The sequence below is a fragment of the Dromaius novaehollandiae genome, chromosome W (genome assembly GCF_036370855.1).
Source record: "Dromaius novaehollandiae isolate bDroNov1 chromosome W, bDroNov1.hap1, whole genome shotgun sequence".
NCBI lineage: Eukaryota > Metazoa > Chordata > Aves > Casuariiformes > Dromaiidae > Dromaius > Dromaius novaehollandiae.
In genome coordinates, this window is record NC_088130.1 from 59,377,027 (window position 1) to 59,401,426 (window position 24,400).

At 58.1% G+C, this 24,400-nt stretch overlaps 2 protein-coding genes across 2 annotated transcripts; one reads left to right on the plus strand and one right to left on the minus strand.

Annotated features, from left to right (window-relative positions):
• The first annotated feature begins 96 nt into the window (after positions 1 to 96).
• LOC112993615 (RAB6A-GEF complex partner protein 2) lies at positions 97 to 12,538 on the plus strand. The gene is made up of 9 exons (XM_064499671.1): positions 97 to 237; positions 872 to 1,011; positions 5,063 to 5,199; positions 5,615 to 5,698; positions 9,763 to 9,912; positions 9,996 to 10,142; positions 10,580 to 10,707; positions 10,968 to 11,145; positions 11,408 to 12,538. Exons 2-9 carry the CDS (start codon positions 896 to 898, stop codon positions 11,629 to 11,631), a joined length of 1,164 nt encoding a protein of 387 aa, XP_064355741.1. The 5' UTR covers positions 97 to 237; positions 872 to 895; the 3' UTR covers positions 11,632 to 12,538.
• Positions 12,539 to 13,036: 498 nt separating this feature from the next.
• LOC135324296 (prostate-associated microseminoprotein-like) lies at positions 13,037 to 15,730 on the minus strand. Its single transcript, XM_064500261.1, has 3 exons — positions 15,589 to 15,730; positions 14,791 to 14,899; positions 13,037 to 14,277 (listed from the first exon to the last, which is right to left on the minus strand). The coding sequence occupies exons 1-3, from the start codon at positions 15,698 to 15,700 to the stop codon at positions 14,088 to 14,090; spliced, it is 411 nt and encodes a 136-aa protein (XP_064356331.1). The 5' UTR covers positions 15,701 to 15,730; the 3' UTR covers positions 13,037 to 14,087.
• Positions 15,731 to 24,400: the final 8,670 nt, after the last annotated feature.

The following is a 24,400-nucleotide window of genomic DNA, read 5'->3' on the forward strand; positions in this document are numbered from 1 at the left end:
CGGTGCCGAGCGCAGCCCGAGCAGTGCCGAGCGTTGCCGAGCTCAGCCCGAGCAGTGCCGAGCGTTGCCGAGCTCAGCCCGAGCGTTGCCGAGCGTTGCCGAGCTCAGCCCGAGCGTTGCCGAGCGCAGCCCGAGCGGTGCCGAGCGGGGCGCGAGAGTCGCCGAGCGGCGGCGGGGAAGCCGGGCCCGGAGCGGCGCGGAGCGTGTGGGGCGGCGAGTGGGGGCCGTTGCGGGGCGGTAAGTGGGGCCGGGGCGTCCCGGGAGGGGGGGGTTGTGGGGTGCGTGCGGTTGTGTACCGCGGCCGGGGCTCTCCCTGCCCCCCCCCCCCCCCCATGTGTGTTCGCGATCGTGTGTTTACAGTCGGGACTGTCCCTGCCCCCTGGGGGGAGGGGCAGGGCTGTCCTCCCCCCCCCCCCCCCCCGCCCCGTGTGTGTGTGTGTGTGTGTGTGTGTGTGTGTGTGTGTGACCAGGGCTGTCCCTGGCCCCCCCTGTACCTGTGCATGTGCGTATGCCCTGGGCTGACCCTCGCCCCCCCCCACCCCCGGACCTCTGTGTGTGTGTGTGTGTGTGTGCGTGTGTGTGTGTGTGTGCATATGGCCTGGGCTGACCCTCGCCCCCCCCCCCCGGTACCTGTGCCTGTGGCCGGGGCTGACCCTCGCCCCCTGGTACCCGTGTTTATGCTTATGGCCCCTGAACACGTGCATGCCGATGGCTGGGGCTGTCACTGACCTCCATGCATGTCTGCGCGCCCGCATGGGACTGGGGCTGTTCCTGGCTTCCCTGCGTGCGTTTGCACAGCCCTGCTGCCACCAGCCCCCTGCCGTTAGAGCATCCAGCCCTCTCTCCATACACATCGGGTTTTTTTTGGCAGGTGCACAGCAGAGCTGTCCAAGCCATGATTGAGGTGCTGGCCAAGCTGGGCCGTGGGCCTGTGTTCCTGGCGGGGGAGATGCTGGAGTGCGTGATCACTTTCACCAACCCCTTATCGGCCTCATCCACCTCTGCCAGCAGGTACAGCAGCCGCCGCTCGTGGCACCTTCTGCACACAAAACCCTGCAGTGGCACTGTCCGGGTCCCTCCAGCACGGAGCAGTCAGGAGTAGTCACAGCTGGGCTGTGGGGCAGCAGTGCCAGCTTAGCCTTCCCTGGTGTCTTCTCTGCCCCAAGGTATTATGTAAATGGTGCTTGGCCCCATCTCTGTTTGCTGTCGGGGCTGAAACTGAGGCAGTTCTGGTTTTCTGCCCCCAAGAGAGACTAGAGGAAAGTATGCAGTTTGAGATGCTGAGAGATGGTCCTAACTGCCCCTCAAGTGTGCCCTCAGCAGCTGAGTCACTGGCAGAAAATGAAGCCAAACTGGCTATCAAACCAGGGTGTCTGGTTACACCAGAGTGGCAGGCTTACAGGGCAACATCCAGGCAACATCGTTATTTCCTATAGTTTTGGAAGGAACTCTTTATGCCTGGCACTGCACAGGCAAGTCAGGGTGATCCTGCTTCCGGGGTTGGCAATCAAAGGGACAAGCAGTGCCTGCAGAGGGGAGGAGGCAGTCAGAGATGTCCTCTGTGGCCCAGCCTTTGAGCACCGTCTCTCTCTGTATCATCCTTGTGCCTGAAGTAGGCATTGAGGAAAGGTGAGCAGAGAGGAGCTTTCCCCACTGACTCACAGGGAGTGTTTCAACATAGGAAGAACTCACCCAAAGCCTCTGTGCCTCGTGTTGCTCTGTGTGTGGCCTTTTCTGATTCTGCAGGGGTTGGAGATTGCTTTCTTCTCTTGGGTCCTTCCTGGGAAGTATCGATTTCCAGCTCTGAATGGTTCAGCATTTTTTCGTTGCCGGTACGAATTTCAGACATGTCTGTTCTGGTCTGATCCGGTGGACTCACTGTCAGTGCTTCCAGTCTCAAGAGCAGCAAAGCAGTGTTTTGTTGTGTTACCACCGTAGGACCCCTTTAATTGACTTCCTTGACTTTCCATCTTTTCTTCGGGTTTCCGCTTGCCTGATGAATTAAACTTTCAAACTCAACTATGGCATGAGCATCTAGCTTCCAGAATTTTGTCTTGTAAAGTGGTAGTGTTGTTTTTCCCAGTTTTGGGAGTATAGCGTGTGAGGGGATGGTGAGCTCTGGCCTGACTGTGCACAAAGTGGAGCTCTCGCTCTGTTCTGGGACCAAGTCACTGCAGCTCCTATTCCTCTGAAACATGTAGGACTGCAAAGATATAAGGTGAAGCAGCTCTGGAGGTTCGCAGCATAGTAATGGAAGCTCCATTTGTGAATTTCGGGAATGTTGTGGCCTATAGAAAGGAAAAGGAAATTTTTACAATAAAAAAGGAGGTGACCAAACTGACCAGGTGAAATCATATGAACGGGAACACCTAATAGATGGGTGGATTAGAAACTGAAGCTATAGTGTAAAAGCAGTGGCCAGATCAAAGCGCAGTCACTGCAGTAAACAGATAGACTTCTCAAGGAATAGGTTTCAGGGCTGGCGAAAGCTGCTGCACAGGCAGAAGAACTGAGAGGCGTGTATTTGAAGCATAGGGTAGCAAGCAAATGGCAGAAAGAGAATTTGATTGTAGTGTATGAGGCACAAAAAAACAAGGCAAAGCTGTTCTGCACAAAGGCTGTGTGGAGTGATGACTGGGGCTGTTGCAGGCTACAGGAGTTGTAAGGAAAAGCGGGAGAAGGGAGAAGTGTCCTCAGCGCTAAGGCAGGAGCCTTTCATATCCTGCCAGCTGGAAGAGCAAGGTCTGCCAGCGGAAAGGCAAATGCAAATTTTGTTTGTGTGTCTGGTTAAAAAAATAAAACAATTCAGGGGCATTTTGTTGTGCAGTATTGAAAATAAATGAAGACAAGATTCACTGTGTTTGAATAGACAAGAATACTGTGTTTGAAGGTATTGTAATCATGCTAAGGTTATATAAAATTAGTAAACACATCTCTTAAACAAGCGCATTTCTCTGTTTTCATATAGCAGAAGTCTCATGAAAATCTTTTAGGAGACCTTACAAAAAAGCCACACTGGTGCATTTGAAGGTACAGAATTACAACTTGTAGGGTTAGCAGTAACTGGGTAGAGAATCTAGTGTGTTGTTTGGGCAAAAGCAGCGAGAACATACAAATGATCAAGTAGTACATAATTGATCAGCTGAAATGAATGCAGCAGACTAATGAGGTCATGATGCTAGATAACACCAGAGGAACCAGACACTGACTAAATTAATAGTACAGCTATTAAAATAAAGATAGATAAGGGGGTTGGAAACTGAAAGATGTGAATGATGCCATGGGAAATACCCTGTGGAACAGCTAAGGCTATTGTGAAATCCAAAATGCAAGACTATTTTTCATATCGGGAATCAATTCTTGTGACTGAACAGAAAGGCAGCAAAATGACACCCTTGCCTCCCCTTTACCCTCCAGTGAATTCCTTTCAGTGTTTCCTCATCAGGTGAAATAATGAATACCACGGGCAGGGAGACTGCAGAGTTTTGTAGTGTGGTTCCTGACAGCTAGCAGAGTGCAGACCCTGGGCTTGTGCTCGTGCCTTACGCCCTTGGAGTGGGTGAGCCCTGAGCAGGGGCCCGGACTGAAGGTCCTGCTCAGCGCCTGTCGCAGAGCCAGGCTGGGGTTGTGTGCTAGCAGCTCTGCAGCCTCCACGATCATTGTTGGTGACAGGTACCCACTGCTTTGGTTGGGTACTGCTTCGTAGACCTCTCTGTGGTGCATGTGTTTTGTCTGTGAGCCATACTTGATTTTGTACTTCATGTGTTTTAATCTGCATTTGCTTTCTAGGAAAAAAAATGTGGCTATTACAGCCTTCCCTGCCATAAGCCTTGCCTTTTGTGAGCAATCAAGGTACATGCTCGTTCTCTCCCATCACAGCTCTGTGCCGGTTTTTCAGTGTGGTCTCCCCACCATCCCAGCTGAATTGGGGCTTCAGCCATAACCCGGTGCTGCAGATACAGTTATAGGTGCCCCAGGAGTTTGCGCTAAAGATGGCCCAACCTCAGAGCAGGGCAGGAGATGAGGCCTTATTTTTGCCTCCCAGAGACCTGTGGGAAGAGCGCAGCAGCCAGGAGAGGTATCTCTGGAGTAAGCAGAGCTGTGGCACTCCTGGGGTTGGCCCAGAGTGTCCATCTCCAGTCTGACAAGTCCAGCAGAAGCTGATGTTTTTGGGATGGACGATACTGTGGGGAGGGGGCATTTAGCCTGCCTGACCCAGAGAGTGTTGTGCTTGGGGCAGTCAGGCGCTGTGTGAAGGGGCAGCTGATCCCACGTTGGAGGTCTTCATCGTTTCCGGTTTGATTATGCCCATCCATTTCCCTGGTTGTCACGCCATCACCAGAGGCAACTCAGAGTACTGTTTTTTGTGTCACTTCTCATTTGTGATAGCTAAAAGTCTTCTGCCAGGCATGGCCTACATGTGACAGCTAGAGCTTTAGTGCATACCCGTGGCCAGTCCCAGCTGTGCCCTGCTGGCCAGCCAGTGATGAGAAGGGTGGCCAAGTGAAGAAGGCCTTGGGCTGGATCTCAGGACACTTCACCTCAGCAATTTTGGTGGAAGATCCCTGCGGGACTCTGCACAGGCCATGCTGTCTCTCAGGAGCTCTCTGTGGACAGGGTAGCTGATGACCTATATTGCTTTCTGTCTTTTGCCTTCTGCGTACAGCAGGCTAAGTGGGGGAAGGGACGTTTCCTCACTGTGCGTCTGTGCCATGCCCAGTGTGCTGTGGCTCTGAAGCTAGTGGGGGCTGCAAAAGTTGCTGCTAAGGAAGAGCCCTCAGGCTCAGCCCACATAACCTTGAGTGAAGCCTGACGTCAGTGGCTGTCAGGCAGCTGAGGTAGCAGTGGCGTTGGGTTGATGTCCCAGCTCAAGTTTGCCCTGAAGGCCTGTCTGGAGGGGGGCTTTGAGAGTGGCTTCAGTGACAGTGAAGCAAGGCCGCCTTCTTTCCAGAAGAGCCATTGTACATGGAGATAAGCAGGAAAAGCTGCAGTTCTCTGAGTTCATACTTGCTTTAATCCAGATTAAAGTGTAGACACGAATGTTGCTCTTCTTTGCTCTCAGCGAGATGCTGGCGTGGGCCAGCGCCCAAATCCACTGTCAGTTTCACGCCAGCGAGAACCGGGTAGCGCTCCCCCCCTCGGATGGCAGCAAGCACGATGTGCAGGCAGAGAACGAGACAGTCTTCGTCCCCAACAGAGGTGAGTGCTTCTCTCGTTTTCCTGGGTAGGGGAAAGTGAGAGCACAGTGAACAGGAATCAGGCAGAGTGTAATGTGTGTCTGAGGGCAGTGCACGTAGACACAAAAAGGAAGTCTGTGTGGCTTTCCCTGTGTAATTCCCTGGCGCATGGCTGCTGCAGGGCCTCTTTAGCACGGACATCAAAGCAGTGCTAAGTTGGAGCAAAACACGAGGGTTGGAGCAAAACACAAGGGCTGTCAGTTGAGCTGTTCTGGGAACGTCTCGTGATCTGACCAGGGAATGAGATGTTTCCTTGTTGGCCCCTTCTCCTCCCCATTCCTTCTGGTGAGGGTAAGGCACAGCTGGACATGGTGAGTGCCCCCTCAGTGTGGGTCTCGAGGCTGTGCGGCACTCACTTGGTTATTCTTCTCTTCCAGGAGAGCGGGGTCAGTGTATCCTGTCCACTCCACCAAAGATTCTCTTCTGTGACTTGCGACTGGATCCTGGGGAGTCAAAGTCCTGTGAGTCCTGTCTTCTCTTCCTCTGCTCAAAGTGTTCACCTCTTGGGAGCTCCGCTCTCAAATTGGCTTTGCAGACCTGAGTGCTGCAAGTGGGAGACCTGTTGCTCACAGAAGGCCGGGTCCCCTGGTGGGAGTGTGAACGCTAAGGAACCGCTCCCTGCTGCGTCGTCCAGAGAGTTTGTTCTCCAGCTTACCAGGGCTACATACTGCAAAGTGTCCCTCAGTTCTGCCCCGGCCCATGTCCTTTGCCACAGGCCCATTGTGTAGCTGCAAGGCGTGAAACGCTCTTGAAATACCTTTGGCTGCAGCTGAAAGAACAGAAACACATACCTGCTTTTCCCTGCCTTTTTTTCTTTGGCTGCACTGGAATATTCTTGGAATGTAGTTGGCATCCTCTGAAGGTCCATGCTTCCTCTGAAGGTTATGGCTGTCCTTCAAATCACAGTCTTGTCTGGCCTGGTTTTCCTGACTTCTCTGCCATGAAAGCAAGCACTTCCGATCTTCTGCGGCTCAGAGCTCTCCATCCCTTCAAAACCCTCAAACTATGTTCTTCCACTGGGCCCCCTTTCAGCTTCTCCTTCATTGCTACTTTCCCATTTGCTTTTTAGATAAATTTTCATTCTTTTCACAGAGAATTTGCAGTAACCGATTTTCCTAGTTTCACGCAACTTCCTGTGTCAGGGGCTTCTGCCCGAATAGACAGCTGTGAAAATACAAGTGTGTGCTTTATCTCAGTTGGCAGACTTATGCCTGAGCCTGTCATTTCACGACAGGCCTCCTTTGCATTTCAGCAGCCCATGGTCCTGCAGTGGCATGACACTGAGCATTACGGGCTATACATGGACAGGCTCTTCAGGTTGTCCTGGGTGTCTGCTGTGACTGGGTGATAGAGGTTCCTCAAGTCACAAAGTGAAGGAGCGGAGATGCAGTGCCTGTGGTGGAAGGGCTTCTGCTGGAGCATTCAGCTCTGGGGAGGTGAGAGCAGAGCTGCAGACGAGACCAAGGAGCCATGAGCTGTAACATGCTGGTTTTGAAGCTGTGACCTGCTGCCATTCTAGGCCTCGAGGAGCCTGACTGGACAAAACAACGGACAGGGCTAAACGAACCTGGCTCAGCTAGATGGTTAGCAGGGTGGTGCAGTGCTATCCAGGAATGTTTACTGGGTATGTGTCCTAAACTGCAACCCGTATTATCCAGTTATCCTGTTATCTAGTCATTCACTTACTAATTACAGCAGCGTGCCAGTGCTGGGAGCTGGCCGTGCCACACCAGAGCCAACGGCCTCTGTGCCTTCTGAAAGCGGCTGTGCCAGGGAGGAGGAGGCAGCAATCTCAAATGCCCTGACTCTCACCTGGGTTCCCTTGTGCTCCTTGCTGCTGGCAAGTGTTGGGCTGGAGCATTTGTTCTCCAGGAGCAGGGGGAGCCCCTTTTTCTGGAATGATTCAGACAGGCTCGGAAGTCTCTGGAAAAGCCTCTTGTCAACAATTTTTCCTGGCTCCAGGGCTCAGGTGGTTGGGGTGGACTGTAAGGGGATTTCTTTGTGCGTTGCCTGTTGCAGGTAAAAGCTGTTTAGCCTGCAGCTAAGCTAGTGCTAGTGTGTCCCTTGGAGTGATGTAGTGTGTTGTGTGTGCTCACTCTGCCTCTGGTTACACTGAACATGAGCAGCCTGTGTCTGCCTTGCGTTTGGAAACAGCCCCTCCGGAAAGACACTGTGCCGGCTATGCTTTGAGATGCCTTTGCTGCATGTTACAGCTTTTCCCCTTGGTTATGCAATGCACATATCGCTTGGATGTGTCATGTGCGATGCCACTGTGTGTGGCACAGTGTGGTGGCAGAGCTTTTTAGCACCTAAACCCACTGCTCCTTTCCCATTGCACCTTGCTTCTCCGGGGCAGCTAGCTGCAGCGATGAAGTGACCCCTGTGTGGAGTCCTGCTTCCTTCCTTTGGTTACAAGCAGAAGTCAGGCTCCACAGGGGCCTGGCCCATCCCCTTCTCCTGATATCACAGCCCCAGCTCTGCCAGGCTGCTCACACCGATCCTGTCGGCATGCAGCTCGGCTCCCCTCGTGCAAGCCTGCAGCTGGCATGCTTGCGGATCATTCCTGGGGGCTCTTGCCAGCTCCGTGGAGGCAGAGTTAAGGCTGTGTGGGTGTGTATCTTAATTTTTCATTTCCTGTTTTCCAGAAGTTTTGAGTTTTGTTGCACGGTTCGGGAAGGCAAAAAAAATACTAAGAAATCTTAATTCGGCTTCAGTGAAGTACTATGTTATTAAAATATCCTCAGAGCTGGCATGTATAGCTGAGGTTGTGTGAGGCTGTCTTTTGATAAAAGGCCTTATATTCAGTTGCCTACAAGCTTATTCTTCCATATTTTCCCCTTGTTTTGGTACCTGTATTTCGAAGTCGACTCACCTCTCATCACTTGGACACATTGCCCAGACCACGCTCTTTAAACTTATCACCATTAAACGTTTTCTCAAGCCCTGAAGTAATTTCTGTGGCTGTTTTTGCCTCCTCTTCAATTTTGTAATACCTTTAAATATTCGATGCATCATAAAGAGAGGAGGAAGTGAAGGCTGCCTAGACCCAGGGCAGGAGCGCAGCCAGAGGGTGCAGCAGGGTGGATCAAGGAAGGCACCTGGAGTGCCAGGAATGCATTTCTTCCTGGGACCGGTGTTGAAGCTGGGTCTTCCTGAGTCTCGGCATTCTTGTGCCAGGTAGCAAGCGGCTGTGCATTTCCCGTTCTCCTCCCCGCTGCCCTGGACGGCAGCGGTCTGCGTTCAAGTTAACTTGACTGGGCTTGAAGATGTTCCTGGGTACTTTTGTTAAGCCAAGCATGAGTCCATGAAAGCTGGTGTAGGGGATTACAGCAGTCTGCTGCAGCACTCCTGAACCTTCCTTTGAAATATCATGTTTTCATCCCTGTCATATTTTCAGACCCTGACAGGTCTCAGCTTTAGCTGCACCCTAGCCTTGTTCCCGCAGGACTGCCTTGCATTTTTAGGTGCGAGCGCCTGGCAGCAGAGCTCTAGGCACTACTATGGGTTGTTTTTTCCTTTGAGTCCTGTTTTTTAAATCTGGAAGTTATATTTAAAATGTAACCCTATCTTTTAATCTAAGCCTCAAAGTTTAGGATGTGCCAGATTTGGGGAAGGATCTGTGATTTAACAGCAGGATGCTACCCTTCCTCTGGCAGGGGGGATCTGCATCATGGTGGGCAAGCCAGGTAGATGGAGACTTTCCACAGAATGCTGTTTGCATCGTTCTTATTACACAGTGTGCTGTTTGGGAAAGCTGCAGAAGTGCTCACACTGTATTGAGAGGCACTGAGATTTGTGTGGTGGATAGGGGCTTTGAGAGGGCTGAATGCTGTGTAGAGCAAGACCCCAGTATCTCAGAGGTCACATAATCAGAGTCTTTATGGTGTAAGTTGTCAGTCTGTAAAGGGGGATCATCCATAGATTACCGTGAGGGTTGTTAATTATTTCTTGGTCATTTATACCCACTGTTGGTAAGCCTCACAGAAAAGCCCAGCAGGAAACTAATTTTTGTTTTTGAGCTTGGGGGTTGCGTAAAGTGAATATAAAAAGAAATATTGATCAACATCTCTGTCCCTTCAATACTGTTTGTGCATGAATGAGGCAAAGCCCTGAGGAAAACAGCATGTGACTTCATCTTGAAAATGTTGTTAGGCAGCACATAAAGGAAGTATGCAAACGCAAATTCAGGTTGAACTTGTGATGAGTAAGTTCAGTTCTCATGTGCTTGTGTTCCTGGGTTTTACATCTTTCACATTCTTTTGAGGCAGAATTGGTGCATGCGGTTGTGTATGCTGGAAGCAGTGTCTGAATGGCAGCACATGTGATGTGAGGTGAGCGAGAGTGCACTCTTGCAGGGGATGTGTTTGGCCTGCTGTGGGAAAGAGGAGGTGGCAGAAAGCACCCTGCACTTCTCCTAGCTCAGCCCTGCTGCTCTTCCTAATCATCAGTGCAGGGAGTCTCTGAGCAACAGCTCCAGGAACTTCTGTTTGGCCTTGGAAAGCAATCCCTTCTGCGCTCGTTGCAGATTCATACAGTGAGACGCTGCCCATAGATGGCCCTCCTTCTTTTCGGGGACAGTCAGTGAAGTACGTGTACAAGCTAACCATCGGCTGCCAGCGTGTGAACTCCCCCATCAAGCTCCTGCGTGTACCTTTCCGTGTCCTTGTCCTGCACGGTAAGGCCACAGCGTTGTCGTCCCTTCAGACACGGGCCTATCCGCACCCTGCCCTACCCCACTGACTCTTAACTTCTCCCCAGGGCTCAAGGATTACCAGTTCCCGCAGGATGAGGCCGTTGCTCCCTCCAACCCCTTCCTGGAGGAGGAGGAGGGCTTGAAGAAAGACTCTCGCCTGGCGGACCTGGCGACAGAACTGCTCATGGTGGCCACCTCCCGACGCAGCTTGCGTAGGTCATTCTCCCTGCTTGATCCTGCTGTCCTATCCTGTGCATGAACCAGGCAATGCCTGCGTGCCTGCCCTTGGCAGAGCCCCCTTCCCAGCTCAGTGCCTCCTGCAAAAATCTCTTGCTAGCTAAGCAAAGCTCCAGCTGGTGCTGTGAAACAGCTCCATCAGGACCTGCTCGGATCATCCCATAACCTCCTCCTTGCCCATCTCAGATTCTTCCTACTGCAGCCAGGCAGAGCCTCTTCCCTGACATATCACACTGTGTGGTTTGCTTTTGCTCGCTGCAGGCACCTCAAAGGGAATGCCCCCTCCCGGGGCCTGTCCTCCGTTCCCAGGCAGCAGGTGTGGATTGCTGTGTGGTGGGCTCTTAAATGACTCCAGATTGCTGTATGGAGCAGTCGTTATGCTGCAACTCTCTCCGCTTTGCTTTCTCCACAGACCTGTATAACATCAGCAACACTCGTGGGAAGGTGGGGACATTCTGTATCTTTAAAACAGTGTATAAGATCGGAGAGGATGTCATTGGGACATTTAACTTCTCAGAAGGAGACATCCCATGTCTGCAGGTCAGTGCTGGCTCCGGGCTCACTGTGCGGAGAGGATGGGGCAGAGCCATGGTTTCAGGTGTGGGAGAGTGAGGTTGTGGTTGGGATGGCACTAAGCTTCTCTGGAGTTTCTAGTGAGGCCTCACATCTGAGGTCCTTTTGGGGTGTGAGGTGGGGAAGGGCTCCAAATTGGTGCTCATCTGGGGGATGGGAGGCCCCAGGGCTTTGAGCCATGGCTGTGCGAGCGTGTGAAAGCGAGCACTCTGCCTGTTGCCCTGCAGTACTCTGTGAGCCTGCAGACGGAGGAGAGCATCCAGGAGGAGTTCCAGCGGCGGCGGGGGCAGCCCGTCTCCTACAGCACGCACGCCCGCCATCAGGAGGCCTGCCTGCACACGGCCCAGAGCAGCTTCAGCCTGCCCATCCCGCTGAGCTCTACCCCGGGATTCACCACCAACATCGGTTAGTGGCCACCGGGGAAGGGAGCTGCCCCTGCTTCTCTCTGCAGGAGGGCTGCGATGTCCCCTTGTGTTACAGGCAGCCCTGCCTTGTCATCGCCCTGCCCCTGTTGGCAAACCCTCTGCAGGGCTGTGTCATGTGGGAGGGAGCTGGGCCTGTGTGAGTGGGCATATTTGCTTGTGCCCTTGCCCGGGCAGCCAGCACTGACTCAGTTGCTGTCCCTGTCCCTTGTGGCGTTGGCTGCTGACCCCGCTCTTGCCCACAGTGTCCCTGAAGTGGAGGCTGCACTTTGAGTTTGTGACCTCCAGGGAATCGGCGGGGACTTGCGTGGTTCGTGGGAGCCAGTCGGAGGCCGTCACCTGGACGGGGGTGGAGCAGATCGAAGTGGACACTTTCAGCTGGGACTTGCCCATCAAAGTCCTTCCCACCAACCCCATCCTGGCCTCCTACGTGTCTCAGTTCTCCAGCACCAACTCCATCACCATCTGAGAGTGGGGAGAGCTGGTAGGAGCCTGCAGTGCTGCAGGCCAGTGGGAATGGCGGGCAGGACTATAGCCAGCGTGCTGTGGGGTGTGCACCTCTGTGCCTCCCCTGGCCTGACCTGCAACGCCCAGGCAGGCGCCGGGCAGGTCTGTCCTGCCTGTGGGCAGAGGAGCGCTCTGCTTGCTGTAGTGCCTTGTGCTGCAGCCTGTCAGCTGGGAGCCAGACACCGGCTCCCTTTCTTGCCCGGGTGAACATGCGAGTCCTAGCATGGAAAAGAAAGGAGATCTGCCTACCAGGGAATGGCCCTACGTGCCTTTACCCCTTGAGGGGCTTCCAAGAGAGAGGGGTCCAGCCCAGGAAAAGGAGAGTAGAGCTCCTCTGGTGAAGCCTCATAGCAGCCTTGTGTGAAGGCTGTGTCCCTATAGCGGAGACCCCACAAGCAGAGGTCTCATTTCCAGGTGATGCATGCTGGCCACTTGAGTGGGGTGGGAGGCACTGTCCTGGTGTGCGTGTCCTGCATCGTGGAAGGGATGTCTCGTGCACCCAGCCCAGCACCCCGTTAGCCTAGCACAGACAAAGCAGGTCCTGGCAGGCCAACCCTGCGCTGCTGGTGTGTGCTGGTATCCTGGATGTAGCCGAGTGCTTTGGCAGTTTGAGGTTGAGCGAGGTGGCAGCATAATGGTGTTGATCCAAGACTGAGAAGTACAGAGATCTGGGCTCCCTCTTGGTCACGAAGGCATCCTGCAGGTCTCAGGATCCTTGCAGAGCAGGAGCAAAAATGTATGCTGTGCATTCCTGGAGCCAGGGTTGAGTTCAGGTCTCCCTGCTCAACAGCCAGCTCCGCGTTTCCACCAAACCTTTCAAAGAGTTTTCCTCTTTGCATGGAAATCTAATAAACATCTGAACGTGCAAACTCGATCTTCCGAAGAGCCTTATTCCCAGCCCTGGCTCTGCTGCAAGGGAGTGGGATGCATAGTGTCGCCATGTACCCGGCTGCATGTGGGGCTGTGGGTTGGAGTGGGTGCATCTCTAACAGCCTCTGGCTGCCCATTGGGCGATGTGAAGGAGGCTCTGCAGTGCACCTAGTGCTACTCCTGGCTGATGCTGGTGGTGGCAAGGACCATCAGGAAAGCTTCGCCTGAGCTCAGCTCTGTCCTGAGCCCTCTGGGGCCCCAGCACAAGCAGGAGCCGCTTGTTCTCTGGAAGGTGGGAGCGTGGCAGGCGCTAGCCCCAGCTGCAGGCGAGTTAGACCAAGGGTCCCTTGGGTGGAGACGAAACGCTTCCACTCTGGAGGTGTGACACTGTAGGCCCAGCCCGCCCCATGCAACAGTCACTGGCTGGAGATCTGTTTGTTTAATACGTTTATTGCAAGAACAGAAACATCTACACAAGGCTCCGCACAACACAGGCATGGCACCAGCTGGGGCGGCTGCCGGGGCCGCCGGCTCCGCCCTGGCGCACACAGGTCGCTTCAGCTCCCTGAACGCTAGCAGGGCACCCAGGCTCCCCGGCCCACTCTCCGCTCCCTGCGGCTAGGAATGGGACAGCCAGCACAGGAGAGGCTGGGGACATCTAGTGGTTTCCTCCGGCGCACCCAGCGTGCTGCTGCCTGCCCAGGGCTGGCTCCATGCAGTGTTGCCCGGGGCTGGCATGCAGTGCCGGGGGCCTCCTCCTGCTTTGGGAGCTGCGGGAGGGGTTAGTGGTTCTTGAGGTGGGTTTTGCCCCTTGCGCTCTAGGGCAGAGAAGGGGCTGGCCGGGGTGCGCAGGTCCTGCACAAAGGGCCGGGGTGCTCCCCAGCGAGCTCCCAGCCCCATGTGGTTGCCCTGCCAGGGCTGGGGGCCTCAGAGGAGGGAGCCGTTGGCAGCTCTCAGCTGGATGCAGGACTGCAAGACTGCCTGCCACGATATAGACACATTTGGCCCTTTCGCCGTAAGTTTCCTGCACACCTGGGAGGAGATCCCCTGGGATCTGCATTCCCAGAGAAAGCCTGGCCCAGGGCTACACAAGCCCTCCTCCTTGCAGACACTGAGAAAAGAGGAACTCCTTCCCCTCCTGCTCTGCTGGGGAGAGCGGAGGGTGGTGCAGGCATGCTGGCAAGTCCAGGTCAGTCTGGCGAGAGCCTTTGGCCTTGCAGCCCTGTTGGGGACTTGCGTGCCCTGGCCAGGCATGTGGCCGTGGAGGATGGGAAGCGAGGAGCCCCCGCATGTGCAGGGCCTCCTCGGCACACTGTCTCATGGGGAAGGGGCCCGGTTCGGTTCTGGAAGCTGAAAGCAGAAGCAAAGCCGTACCATGGCAGCACTAGGGTGTAAATGTCAGTTCAGTACAATAGTGTATGGATAGTGGTTTCCCTCAAAGGTGGCTGTAGTGATGTCTCTACAGGATGGGGCAGGTCTGGGACATGCAGGAAGTGCGCTCTGGACTACGGAGGTTCATGCTGGGGGCGTGGGGACACCGCCGGGCCTCTATCTGCTCAGCCCCGCGCCCAGCACTTTGTTGTGCAGCGGCTCGGGGGTGCCGGCCGAGCCCCACTCGTGCTCCAGGCTCTTCACGCAGGGCAGGCTGGGGTTGGCCTTCTGCACCACCGAGATCTGGCAGGTCTGCGAGTCGTAGTGGGCCTCACACCAGTCAGGGAAGTCGATGGGGTGCTGGGTGCTGCGGGAGAGGGCACGGTGCTGTCAGCTATCGCTGCGGGAGTGGTGGGCATTGCTGGGGGCCCCACATCTGCCACCGGGCTGCTGGTACGGCCAGATGGCTCCCTCCGCTGCCAGCCCAGCCTGCCGGGGGTGTCCCCCAGGCCAGCTTCTGCAAGGCACTGGCTGGGCCTCAGCTCCTGTCATATCTCATGGCCCCAGAGCCCTCAGCGGGACCACTCACCCCACCTCCTCACTGCGATGGGATGCCCCTGCCCCAGGCTGTCCTTGGCTCTCCACCTGCCTGTTCAAGGAGCACCATCATCCTGCTGCCCTTAGCACCCGAGCGGGATCCCGCCCACCTCTCCCTGAGGGCCTGGCACCCCGCTTGTTCCAACCACCACCCCCTGGGGCTGTGACAGTTGCTCCACCACATGCACAGCCACCAGCCCCGCGCCACCCCGCAGGCAGTGCCGCAGCAGGGCAGTGCTGAGCGCGGCAGCCCGCCCCGAGCGCCCTGCAGCCGCTCACTCACGTCTCGCAGCAGCCCACGCCGATGGGGTGCAGGCAGGTGCACAGCAGGCAGTTGGTGCTCAGCCACGACTCCCCGAGGGAGAACTGCTTCCCCTCGTACTCACAGGGAGCTGGAAAGGAAATGGCAGTGATCAGCACCCGTGAGTCAGTGCCTGGGGGCGTGGAAGCCTCCTCAGCACCCCTCTGCCACAAAGAGGGGACAGGAGGAACATCACAACCTCCCATCTGCCCGGTGGTGCAGAAGATACTTGGTGTCGTCTCCACCCTGCCTCAGCAGCCCTGCTCCCTGGGCTCCTGCAGGTATGGGAAGCCTGGGTAGCTGCCAAGAGAGATGTTCCCATCCATCCGCCCTGGCTGTGTCCTGCCGTTCTCCCCACTGCCCTTGTGGCCCCTGAGACTTGGGGCAACGGCGGGTGGCTCTTGTTGTCCTGGAGGTGGCACATCCCGTGCCCATTCGGGACCTCTGCACCCCTGGAAGGAGGTGGCACAAGAAATAGGGGCAGCCCTCTTCCCTTCACCGCTAGTCCTGCATGCACAGCCCCAGCCAGGCTCCTGCCAGGAGCTCTTCATGGCCCAACAAGCTGTTTCTCAGCCAGAGCCCTGGGGAGCTGTTCTGCGGTTTATAGACTGCTCCTTCCAGTCATCACTGGCCTGCGATCATGCTCCTGAGCTCAGCACAGCCCACTTAGCACATCGCAGGCGTGCAAGGGAGGGCCCCCGCCGCCCCGAGAGCCATGGGGAAATCTACGGCCTCATCTTAGCATCTCATGTTCCCGGCTCACCTCCCCAAGCCGCTTACCTTTAGCCTGGAAGTAGCATTTGGCCTGGGAGCCCGGCAGCTGGAGGAGGAGGGAGAGCAGCAGGCAGAGCCTGCCCCAGACACACACCATCTTCTGCACTCTCATGGCCATGGCTGTTGATGAGCTGGGCTTCTTTGCGGTCCTGCTGAGATTGCCTTTCCTCTCTCTCTCTTCTTTGCTCCTTTCCCCTCTCTTTCTCTCTCTCTCTCTCTCTCTCTCTCTCTCTGCCTTTTTAATGCTCTTCCCCTGATCCCAACAAGAGATATTTATAAAGTTCAGCTTTACGACCCTGGCCACCAGCTGTGCCCCACTGGAAAAGTTGTAAAACTCATTTCCTGATTTGAAAGGCATGAAAACAAGAGGTAGGATCAAGATTTTTAACAAGCTGTGAAAAGCTGATTCATGCCCTCCAGAAATGTCTCCAGTTGGAAGCCCCTGTGGGCGCAAGGCTTCGTGGTGAGGGGAGATCCAAGGCACCCCAGCGGGGTTGCCCTCGGCAGGGTCACAGGCACACCGGCAGAGCGCTGGAGCCCTTGGCACGCCACCAGAAGAAGAGTGCTGGACTCCCCTCTTGGTCACACTGAGCTGTCTCTGATCTGTCAAAACAGCCAAGATCTCGGGAGCATCTCATCTTGCAGGAACCCGAGCAACGTGCCGGGAGAGGCACCACATCAGCGTGCTCCAGCCCAGCCGTAGCCAGGTAGCCTGGGCATTGGCCTGGTGCAAGAGCAAGAAAAAGGTCCCCTGGTAGTGCCATGGACTCGTGCTCCAACCTGCCTTCTGCCAGAGGGAAGTGCGGTGCCCGAGCTGTCGTGCTGCGGAGCCACGCAGCCATCCTCGGGCTCGCGGCCGTGGCGCGGCGTTCAGCAGCAGCCACCGCAGGACGTAATGGCACAGCCTTGGCTTGAGGTGCAGGGAGCACCACGGCACAGTTTTACCCCTTCTCCAGACCTCGGAGCTGAGCCATTGCATTTCCCTGCTGCTGTGATGCCTTCACAGCTTCTGCCTTGCGGGGTGCCACCGAGCCAGGCTCGCAGCCCCGCACAGGCTGAGGGGCGACGGCTGGTTCCTCCGGACAAGAGGGGGCTGTACGGCATTGCCCGTGGCATGCGGCAGGTGAGGAAGGCCCTCACGAGGCAACACAGTCCTCAGGGCTGGGCAGCCGCCAATGCGAGCGTGAGGGCAGGGTCGCGCAGCCCAGCCTGCGGACGCAGCAGCAGCTGAGAGCAGCCAGGGCTGAGCCGTCCCTGGCGGGGACTGCAGACCAACCCCTGCAAAAGCCGGGAATGGGGCGACACATGCAGGAGGCGAGAGGTGGAGAAGAAACCAGGGGGTGAAGGTGTGTTTGGACAAGTGACCAGAGAAGGACACAAGGGGCTTGGCTGGGAAGCCGTGAGAAGACCTCACAGCCCTGGGGAGACATGGAGGGGCACGTGGCATGGCCACCGTCCCTTCATGACCCCAAAGGAAATCCCTTTCCCAGACTGGCCCCTCTGCGGCAAAGTGATAAGGTCTTCAATCAGCAGCCATAGGGGCCAAAGAGGCAGGACGGGAGTGTTGCAAGAGGCCAGGATGCAAGGAGCTGCAGGGCTGGGCTGCGCAGCCACGCGTCCCTGCAGCGTGATGGAGAGCAGCGCTGAATTGCCAAGAGAAATTTGCAGCCCTCTTCAGAAGCGGCTGCCGGCAGCAGGAAACAGGACCCCGGGGATGGTCCAAGCCATGGCTCGGCCAGCTCTGGGAAGGATGCATTTGCAGTAGCAGCGGCATATGTGGGTCATCTGCCCCTACATTAAGCTTCCCACTTTCTAAAAGTTTGGGATAGGTTTACACCCTGACGCGTGAGGCTCAATATCCCTTCCAGAATTTGTGTTGGCATCTGTTATTATAGCTGGATATTTTTGTTATCCACATAAATGTCCAATCCCTCCTTGAATCCTGCTAAATTTTGGCCAGAATGTTTTCCTGTGGCAGGCTAATTAAGCAGGGAGTGAAAAAATATTTCCTTTTATCCGTTTTGGATTCGCCACCTTCTGATTTCACGGCAGGTCCCAGCCAGCGGAGCGGGGTCGCGATGCGTGGCAAGGGCTTGGACACCGGCTGCCCCGGGAAAGGGGCTGCATGCGAGCGGGAGGTCGCTGGGGCCGGATTGCTGGGGCCAGGATGTCACCATGGCTGGGATATCGTTGTGTCCGGGATGTCATCATGGATGGGGTATTGAGACTGGGAGGGCAGAAATCGGCACGTCCCCGGGGCTGGATGCTGCTGAGCTCTCTGGTCAGGGGAGCCTCTAAAACCGCTTCCCTGTGTGCATAGGGATCTCCTGAAAGAGGGCTGCTTTGGTTAAAATGCTGCTTTCATTGCACTGAAAGCAAGCAAAAGCATGTATTCCCAAACACAAACATTAAACTAAGGGAAAAAATGGTGAAGCAGATGGCAGCAAGTAAAACATCACTTGGAAAAGGCTGATAATAAAGTGGAGAAGTTCATGGTAGCCATGAATAAACTATTGACCATGGGGCTGCAAGCGGGACTGATTAAGCGTATCAGTAACGAATGAAAGTCGCCCTTTTGTACCGAGCTGTTGTTGTGCAAGGCGGGTAAAAGCGTTCATCATCGGGGCGGTAAATGAATATTCCTACGGTGTGTTTGGAAAGAGGAGTGCGGTGCGCTAGCAACCGCAACGAAGCAATCCACCACCGTTTCATCACTGAGTAGAGCAAATACTGACCACAAGTGGTGTTTTTAATTTGGAGATAATTTGCCCGGGCTTCCAGAAGGACCCCAAAAATCTGCAGAGGGTTTAGACTGAGGCCCCAAGAAAGGCCACTGCCTCTGCTCCGACAGGGACGCGGGAAAACATTCCTGGGATTTCTGTAGCTCAACCTTTGCCGTTTCCTAAAGAGAGGGTTAAGGTTAATATCTTGATGGCAGCCTATGGGTATTCCGCCGAAGCGCTTAGCTGGATGAATACGGAGGACAAGGAAAGGGAAAGCATGCCGATATGGAGGGGAGCCGGAGGCGTCTGACTGCGCCCTGGCAGGGCTGGCGAAGGGGGTCCGAGTAGGAGCGCGTGGGCATCCCTGTGGGGGCAGGTCCTGCCCGCACCCCGCACTCCCTCCTGTGGGTGCTGGGGCTGCTGCGGACATCGCGCCGCTGCCACGTTTCTCTCCCCACAGAGGCTCCTCCGGTGTCTCCCGGATGGCGCCCCGAGGCAGGAGACGGGACTCCAGCCGGCAGCGCCGTGGGATGCAGCTTTGCAAGGGTGCAGGCAGTGCGGGGAGTGCTTGCGGTGCCCGAGCGGGCGGGCGGCCGGGGTGACGGGGGCCCGCCCCAGCCCCGCAGGAGGCACGCGGGTAATAAAGATGATGGACAAGTTGCCATCGGCAGGATCCAGGAGTGTTATAAAACCTGAATCTCCAGAGCCTTCAGCTGAGGCTGCAGCTGCAGAGCAGGAAGCAAACAGGATCCCGGCTGGCATTGTGAAAGCAAACACCATAAATCCAAGGAAGTGCTGCGATTGCTGTTTTAGGCACTGGGGAGCTTGGCTCCTGCTCCCCACAAGCACTCTTATTTTCTCTCTAAACAGCCAAAAAAACCCCCAACTTATCGCCAGGCTGCGCTGGGCCTGCCTCACACGGTGCCGGTGCTGCCTTCAGCCGGGCTTGTCCCGCAGTGTCTGCCGGGGGCACGAAGGGCATCGGAGCAAAATCCACGCAGAGGGGTCGGGGCACAGCTCGCCGGATGGTCTCTGTGGCTCTCTGGCTCCCCCAGGGCACCCGCGACCGGGAGAGGAGGGAGATGGCCGAGGCCCGTGGGGCACTGGGACCCCCAGCACTGGGCAAACGCGGCGGGATGGAGGGGGGCTGGCAGCGCCTGGCTCCACGTCCGCCTCCCCGCGCCACTCGCAACATGTGGTGGCTCAGCACGGCTGTGCTCACGGCGGCTGCAAAGCGGGGAGCAAAGCGCCGGTGCAAATCGGGGACACAGCCCGGGTCAGCAGGGTCCTGCTGCTCCCTCCAGCACAAGAAGGGGGTGGCAAGAGTTTGGGAGAGCAAGAGGGAAGAGGAGCACGGTGGCCTTGGGAAAAGGCATTGGCTAAGAAGAAACAGGGACTGTTGCTTTAGGAAGGTGACGAAGCAGATGGGACACGAGGAAAATCCTGAAGCCACCTTACTCTCCAGTCTGGCAGCCCGAGGGGAAGCAGCACCTCTTGCATGCTGCACAAGCAGCTTGCGTGCCTCTGTGGCTGACGAGCCCCAGCCTCGTCTCCCACGTGCCGATTTGCCTTCTGCCCCAGGGCAGGAGCCTGGGGCCCCTGGGACGGGACGGGAGCGAGGAGGTCGGTCCCTCTGCTTTGCTCCAGAGGATTGGAGACCGGCAGCGGCCTGAAGCAGCAGTTGGAATTGTGTCTCCGGGTCCTCCAGCCTGCCGTGGGGCAGGTGTTGCCTGGTGTCCCCCACCTGGGTGCCTCTGCCCCACCGCCGTGACATGCTGGAGCCCACGGTTTGGGCAGCCCCGCGGGTGCCCTGCTTCCTTGGGGGAGCCCTTCCAGCGGCGCCGGGACGTGCCCCCGCCTTGTGTGTTCCCTTGCAGGCTCTTGCACTTCCTAATGCTTCCTCGTGCTCCTCCATGCTTCCTTGCGCTTCTTTGCCCTCCCTTGCATGCTCTCGCATTCCCTCATGCTCCCTCATACTCCCTCACTCTCTCACACTCCCTGCACTCTTTTGCACCAGTGCACACTCTCTTGCACTCCTGTGCATGCCCTTGCACTCTCACACTCCCTTGCACTCACACTCTTGCTCTCTTGCGCTCTCTCCTATTCCCTACTGCTCTTTCACACTCTCTTGCATGCCCTTGCACTCTCACATGCCCTTGCGCTCTCGCATGCCACTGCACTCCCTCGCACACTCCCTCACACTCTCGCACTCTCCAGCCCTCCCATTGCGGCTGCAGCTCTGCCCTATGCTGCCCCCCACACGCCAGCGCCCTACAGGGATGCCCTGGCTGCGCGCACCTCGCACGCCTCTTGCCAGAGCTGCCTGCAGAGAGCGAGCCCCTTGCCCCCGCTGGCGGTTTGGCACTGCCTGCCCTCCCTGTGCCGCTGCTGCCCCGGGCGCTTGCAGCGCCAGGTCTTCCTGACCTGTCCTGACCAGACAGGTCACAGACCCCCGCGTGCACTGGCAACAGGACTCTGGGCACGCGCGGCCGCCCGCGGCTCCGCTCAGCCTCCTTGCGGGGGAAACGTGACGGGAGGGCGCGGGGTGTTTAGGAAAACAGGCCTTGGCACTCGCCAGCCATCCTGGGAAAATAAAAACATCCGGGCGGGCAGCGGTGCTGTGAGGGTGAGAGCGCGGCACTCCATAAATCCCCTGGAGCAGGTGCTTTGTAGTCGGCACAAGGAAATGAGCACATTATTCATCTCGGCTTAAACCCCTAAATGTTTCCTGTCCTGTGAGTCAGAAATAACCCCAGGAGATCATTCCTGGGCCACGCAGGAGCTGCGCCATCCAAGAAAGTGCCACGCGCCTGGCAGGCCCAGGGCCGAGGGAAGAGCGGGAGCCCGCAGCAGAGCAGCCCCGGCGCACGGCCACGAGCTGGGGCATGAGCGGGCCTTCGCCTGCCTGGCCCCGGCACCTCGCTCTCCGTGGCCGGCCCCGGCATTTGGGATGAATGAGCAACCTCCTGGAGGATGGCCCTGCTTTGGGGGGCTTAGATTGAGCCACCGCTGTCCCTTCCAGCCACCGTGCCTTGGTGACTCCATGAACACGTGTAGCTCCTCTTGTCAGGTGATGGGACATGGAGAGGCGCTGGCGGCTGGTGGGTCCCAGTGAACCTGTTGCCTGATGGGCATGTTGGGTCTCTGCCCTTGCTGCATGGACAGGCCCCTGCCCTGAACCTGCCCTGAACCTGAGGAACAACACAGCTGCCACATTACCCACATTTTTCCCTTTAAAATATTTGCCTCTGCTCCATTTTTTCCGTTGTTGGCACGTAAAATCCAAACACAAACAAGGAGTCCTTCAGGTTACCCTGACAACAAGAGCACAGGAAGCCCATAAATGCAGAGGTCGCCCCGCGTGCACCAAGCCATCCCCGCGCATTATCTCATGCCGCAGGCTCGCTGCTCTCGGCCCGCGCAGCCGCACATGCTGGCCTGGCCCGACAGCCAGGCCGGGCCCCCTCGGCGCCTGGGACGGCTCCGCGCTCACCTCCGTCTCCTCACCGTACAGTGCCAATGTGCTGGCGGCAGCCAGGGAAGGATGGACGACACCAGGGAGCTGCTGAGCTCCCAGAAGCTCTTCCCTGGCTGCAGAGCAGCCACGTGGCCTCAGACTCTGGAGGACAAGACCTTCTGGAGATGTTCTGGAGCAAGGTGTCCTCCTGAGGAGCTCTCCTCCTCCAGTGCCACGGTGGGGAGAGCCCGCCAGGCCCTGTGCGTGGCTCCTGCCTCCTTCCCGCTCCAAGCCTCCCACTACCAAACCCGTTTATGACCCCCAGCCCATGCAGCACCTACAGCAAAAGGGACCCACTGCCTGCCCGAGCCACCACATGCTTTTCTGGGGCTGTGCCAGAGCGCTAGACCTCCCGGTGACCCAGTGTGGTACGTGCCTCCTGTGCCTGTGCCCCATGTGGCCCCTCTGCACGGCCTGGAGAGCCGGCAGTGCCCAGGGCACCCCGCTCCTGGCACCTGCAGCGCTCCTCCCCGCCGCCTCCGGGGCTGACAGGTTTCTGGCCCCGCTGCCGGTGCGGAGGTGACTGTGTCTGGCACGCTCCGGCAGCCCGCTACCTCCGCTCATTGCGTTCCAGAAACATTTTTTACCAATTAAACAATCACCAGCTTTGGGGACTCTGGGGCTTGTTTTTGCCTTCTGGGAACCCAGAAAACAAGACGGGAAGCTTCTGGGCATGACCCCCCACCTACGGCAGGCAGGCAGGGCTGTGCCTGCGGTGCCAGCCACGCTCCTGCACGGCGTGCGAACCTCCACGGCCATGTGTGGCAGCCCCGGGCCCCAGAGCAGATCCAGCACATGGGGACAGCCGCTGCTGGTAGCTCACAGGAGGGATGGAGGTTTCAGGGGACGGGGCGGTGAAGACAAACCCTCTCCTGCAGGGAGACCCATCCAGGGCTCCCTCAGGGTGAAGGGTTGGCATTGGCCAACCCTTGCTCTGCTGTTTCTTCTGGTGTGGTCATGCACCCATGAGATCCATCTCTCTGTGTCTGCGGTCCCTTCCTCCCCTCTGACCCAGGGACGGTAGCACTGTGGCCCGCTGCAGCCGATGATGGCAGCACGTGGCCCCCCCCCCGTGCAGACACCGTGTCCCCTCTGCTCTGCGTGGCCCTGCTCTCCGGGCGGCTAAGGAGAGCACGCGGCAGATTTGGGCAGGCCGCACACGACGCCCATCCCCTTCCCAGCCCTCTCCTGCCCCGGCGGCGCGTGGTGCCCCGGCCGTGCCAGCATCCCCGTGCGGCGGCGTACAGCGTGCAGCGTACGGCGTACAGCACCGGTCACCGGGCCCCCTCTGCTGGCATTCGCACGCAAACGCTCCCCGCCGAGCCTGGCACGGCCCCGCACAGCCCCCCGGCAGCGGGACCCCCCGCGCGCCCCGCCGGGCTCCCCGCAGCCTCAGCACCGCTGCACCCGCCTGCGGCACGGCCCGCCAGAGCATCGCTGGGTCCTGGACAAGGGCGGCACCAGCCGCAGGGACAGGAGAGGTCGGACAAGGCTTTTTCCTGAGCTGGGCTTGCCAAGCGGGACCCCCGGGCCCCCACCGGCGTCCCTCTCCCCAGCCCGGCGCCCCGTGGGGAAGCTCCCTGCCCCAAACTTCTCCCCCAAACGCGCACCCCCCCCGCTTTGCACTACATCTGCTCCTGCGCCGGCGTCGCCCTGCGGCCGGGCAGCTCGCCCGGCTCGGGGCGGCCACCTCTCCCGGGGATTTATAGCGGCAACTCGATCCCGGCGCTCCGGTTCTGCGGCCGGGGGACGGGCCGGGGACGGAGGCGGCTTCACCGCGGGACGTGTCCTTCACTGCGGGACGCGACCTCCACCGCGGCACGGGCGCAGCGGCGCTGCCGGGGGGACGGCGCTCCCGGCCCCACAGGGGCCACGCGGCCCCCAGGAGACGCCCGGCCCTGCAGCTCGGGGGCTGCCGTGGGGGGCACGGCTCGCCCCCCGCACCGGGGCTGCTCACGCTGAAGCCATGGGGCAGAGGCATGGGGCCGGCGGGGAGCGCCGTGGGGCCGCGGGCCGGCCGGGAATGCGAGGAATGCGGTGTGCGGCCCGCCGGGCACGCAGCCCCCGCCGCGGCCCCGCTGCAGCCCCCCGGCGGCCCCCCGGCCCTCCGCCGCCCAGCCAGGCAGGGCCAGCCATGGGGGGGGGTCGAGTCACCTCCTGCCCCCAGCGATGTGAGTGGGGACCCCCGGGGCACCTCTGCCCTCTGGCACCCCCCACAGCTGGGGGACGCCCAGGGTCCTCTAGCCCCCCCGGCACCCCACAGTTTGCCCCCCCCGCAGGGGGACACCCACACTGAGGGCACTCCCTCCGCAGCCCCCCCCCCAACAGCCTGGAGGACCCCCCCTGGGGCCCCACACACAGGGCGCTCCTGCCCCAGGGCCCCCAGCACCCCCAGCTCAGTATCCCCCCCAGAGCACCCCATCTAAAGGCCCCCAAGCCCCCAACTCCATTACCTGGGGAACCCCTCGGGGGGGGCACCCCCTCCCCAGGTCCCCCCCAGCACCCCACAGCTTTACCCCTCGGTGGGGACACCCCCTCCCAGGGCCCCCAGCACCCCACAGGTCTACCCCTCGGTGGG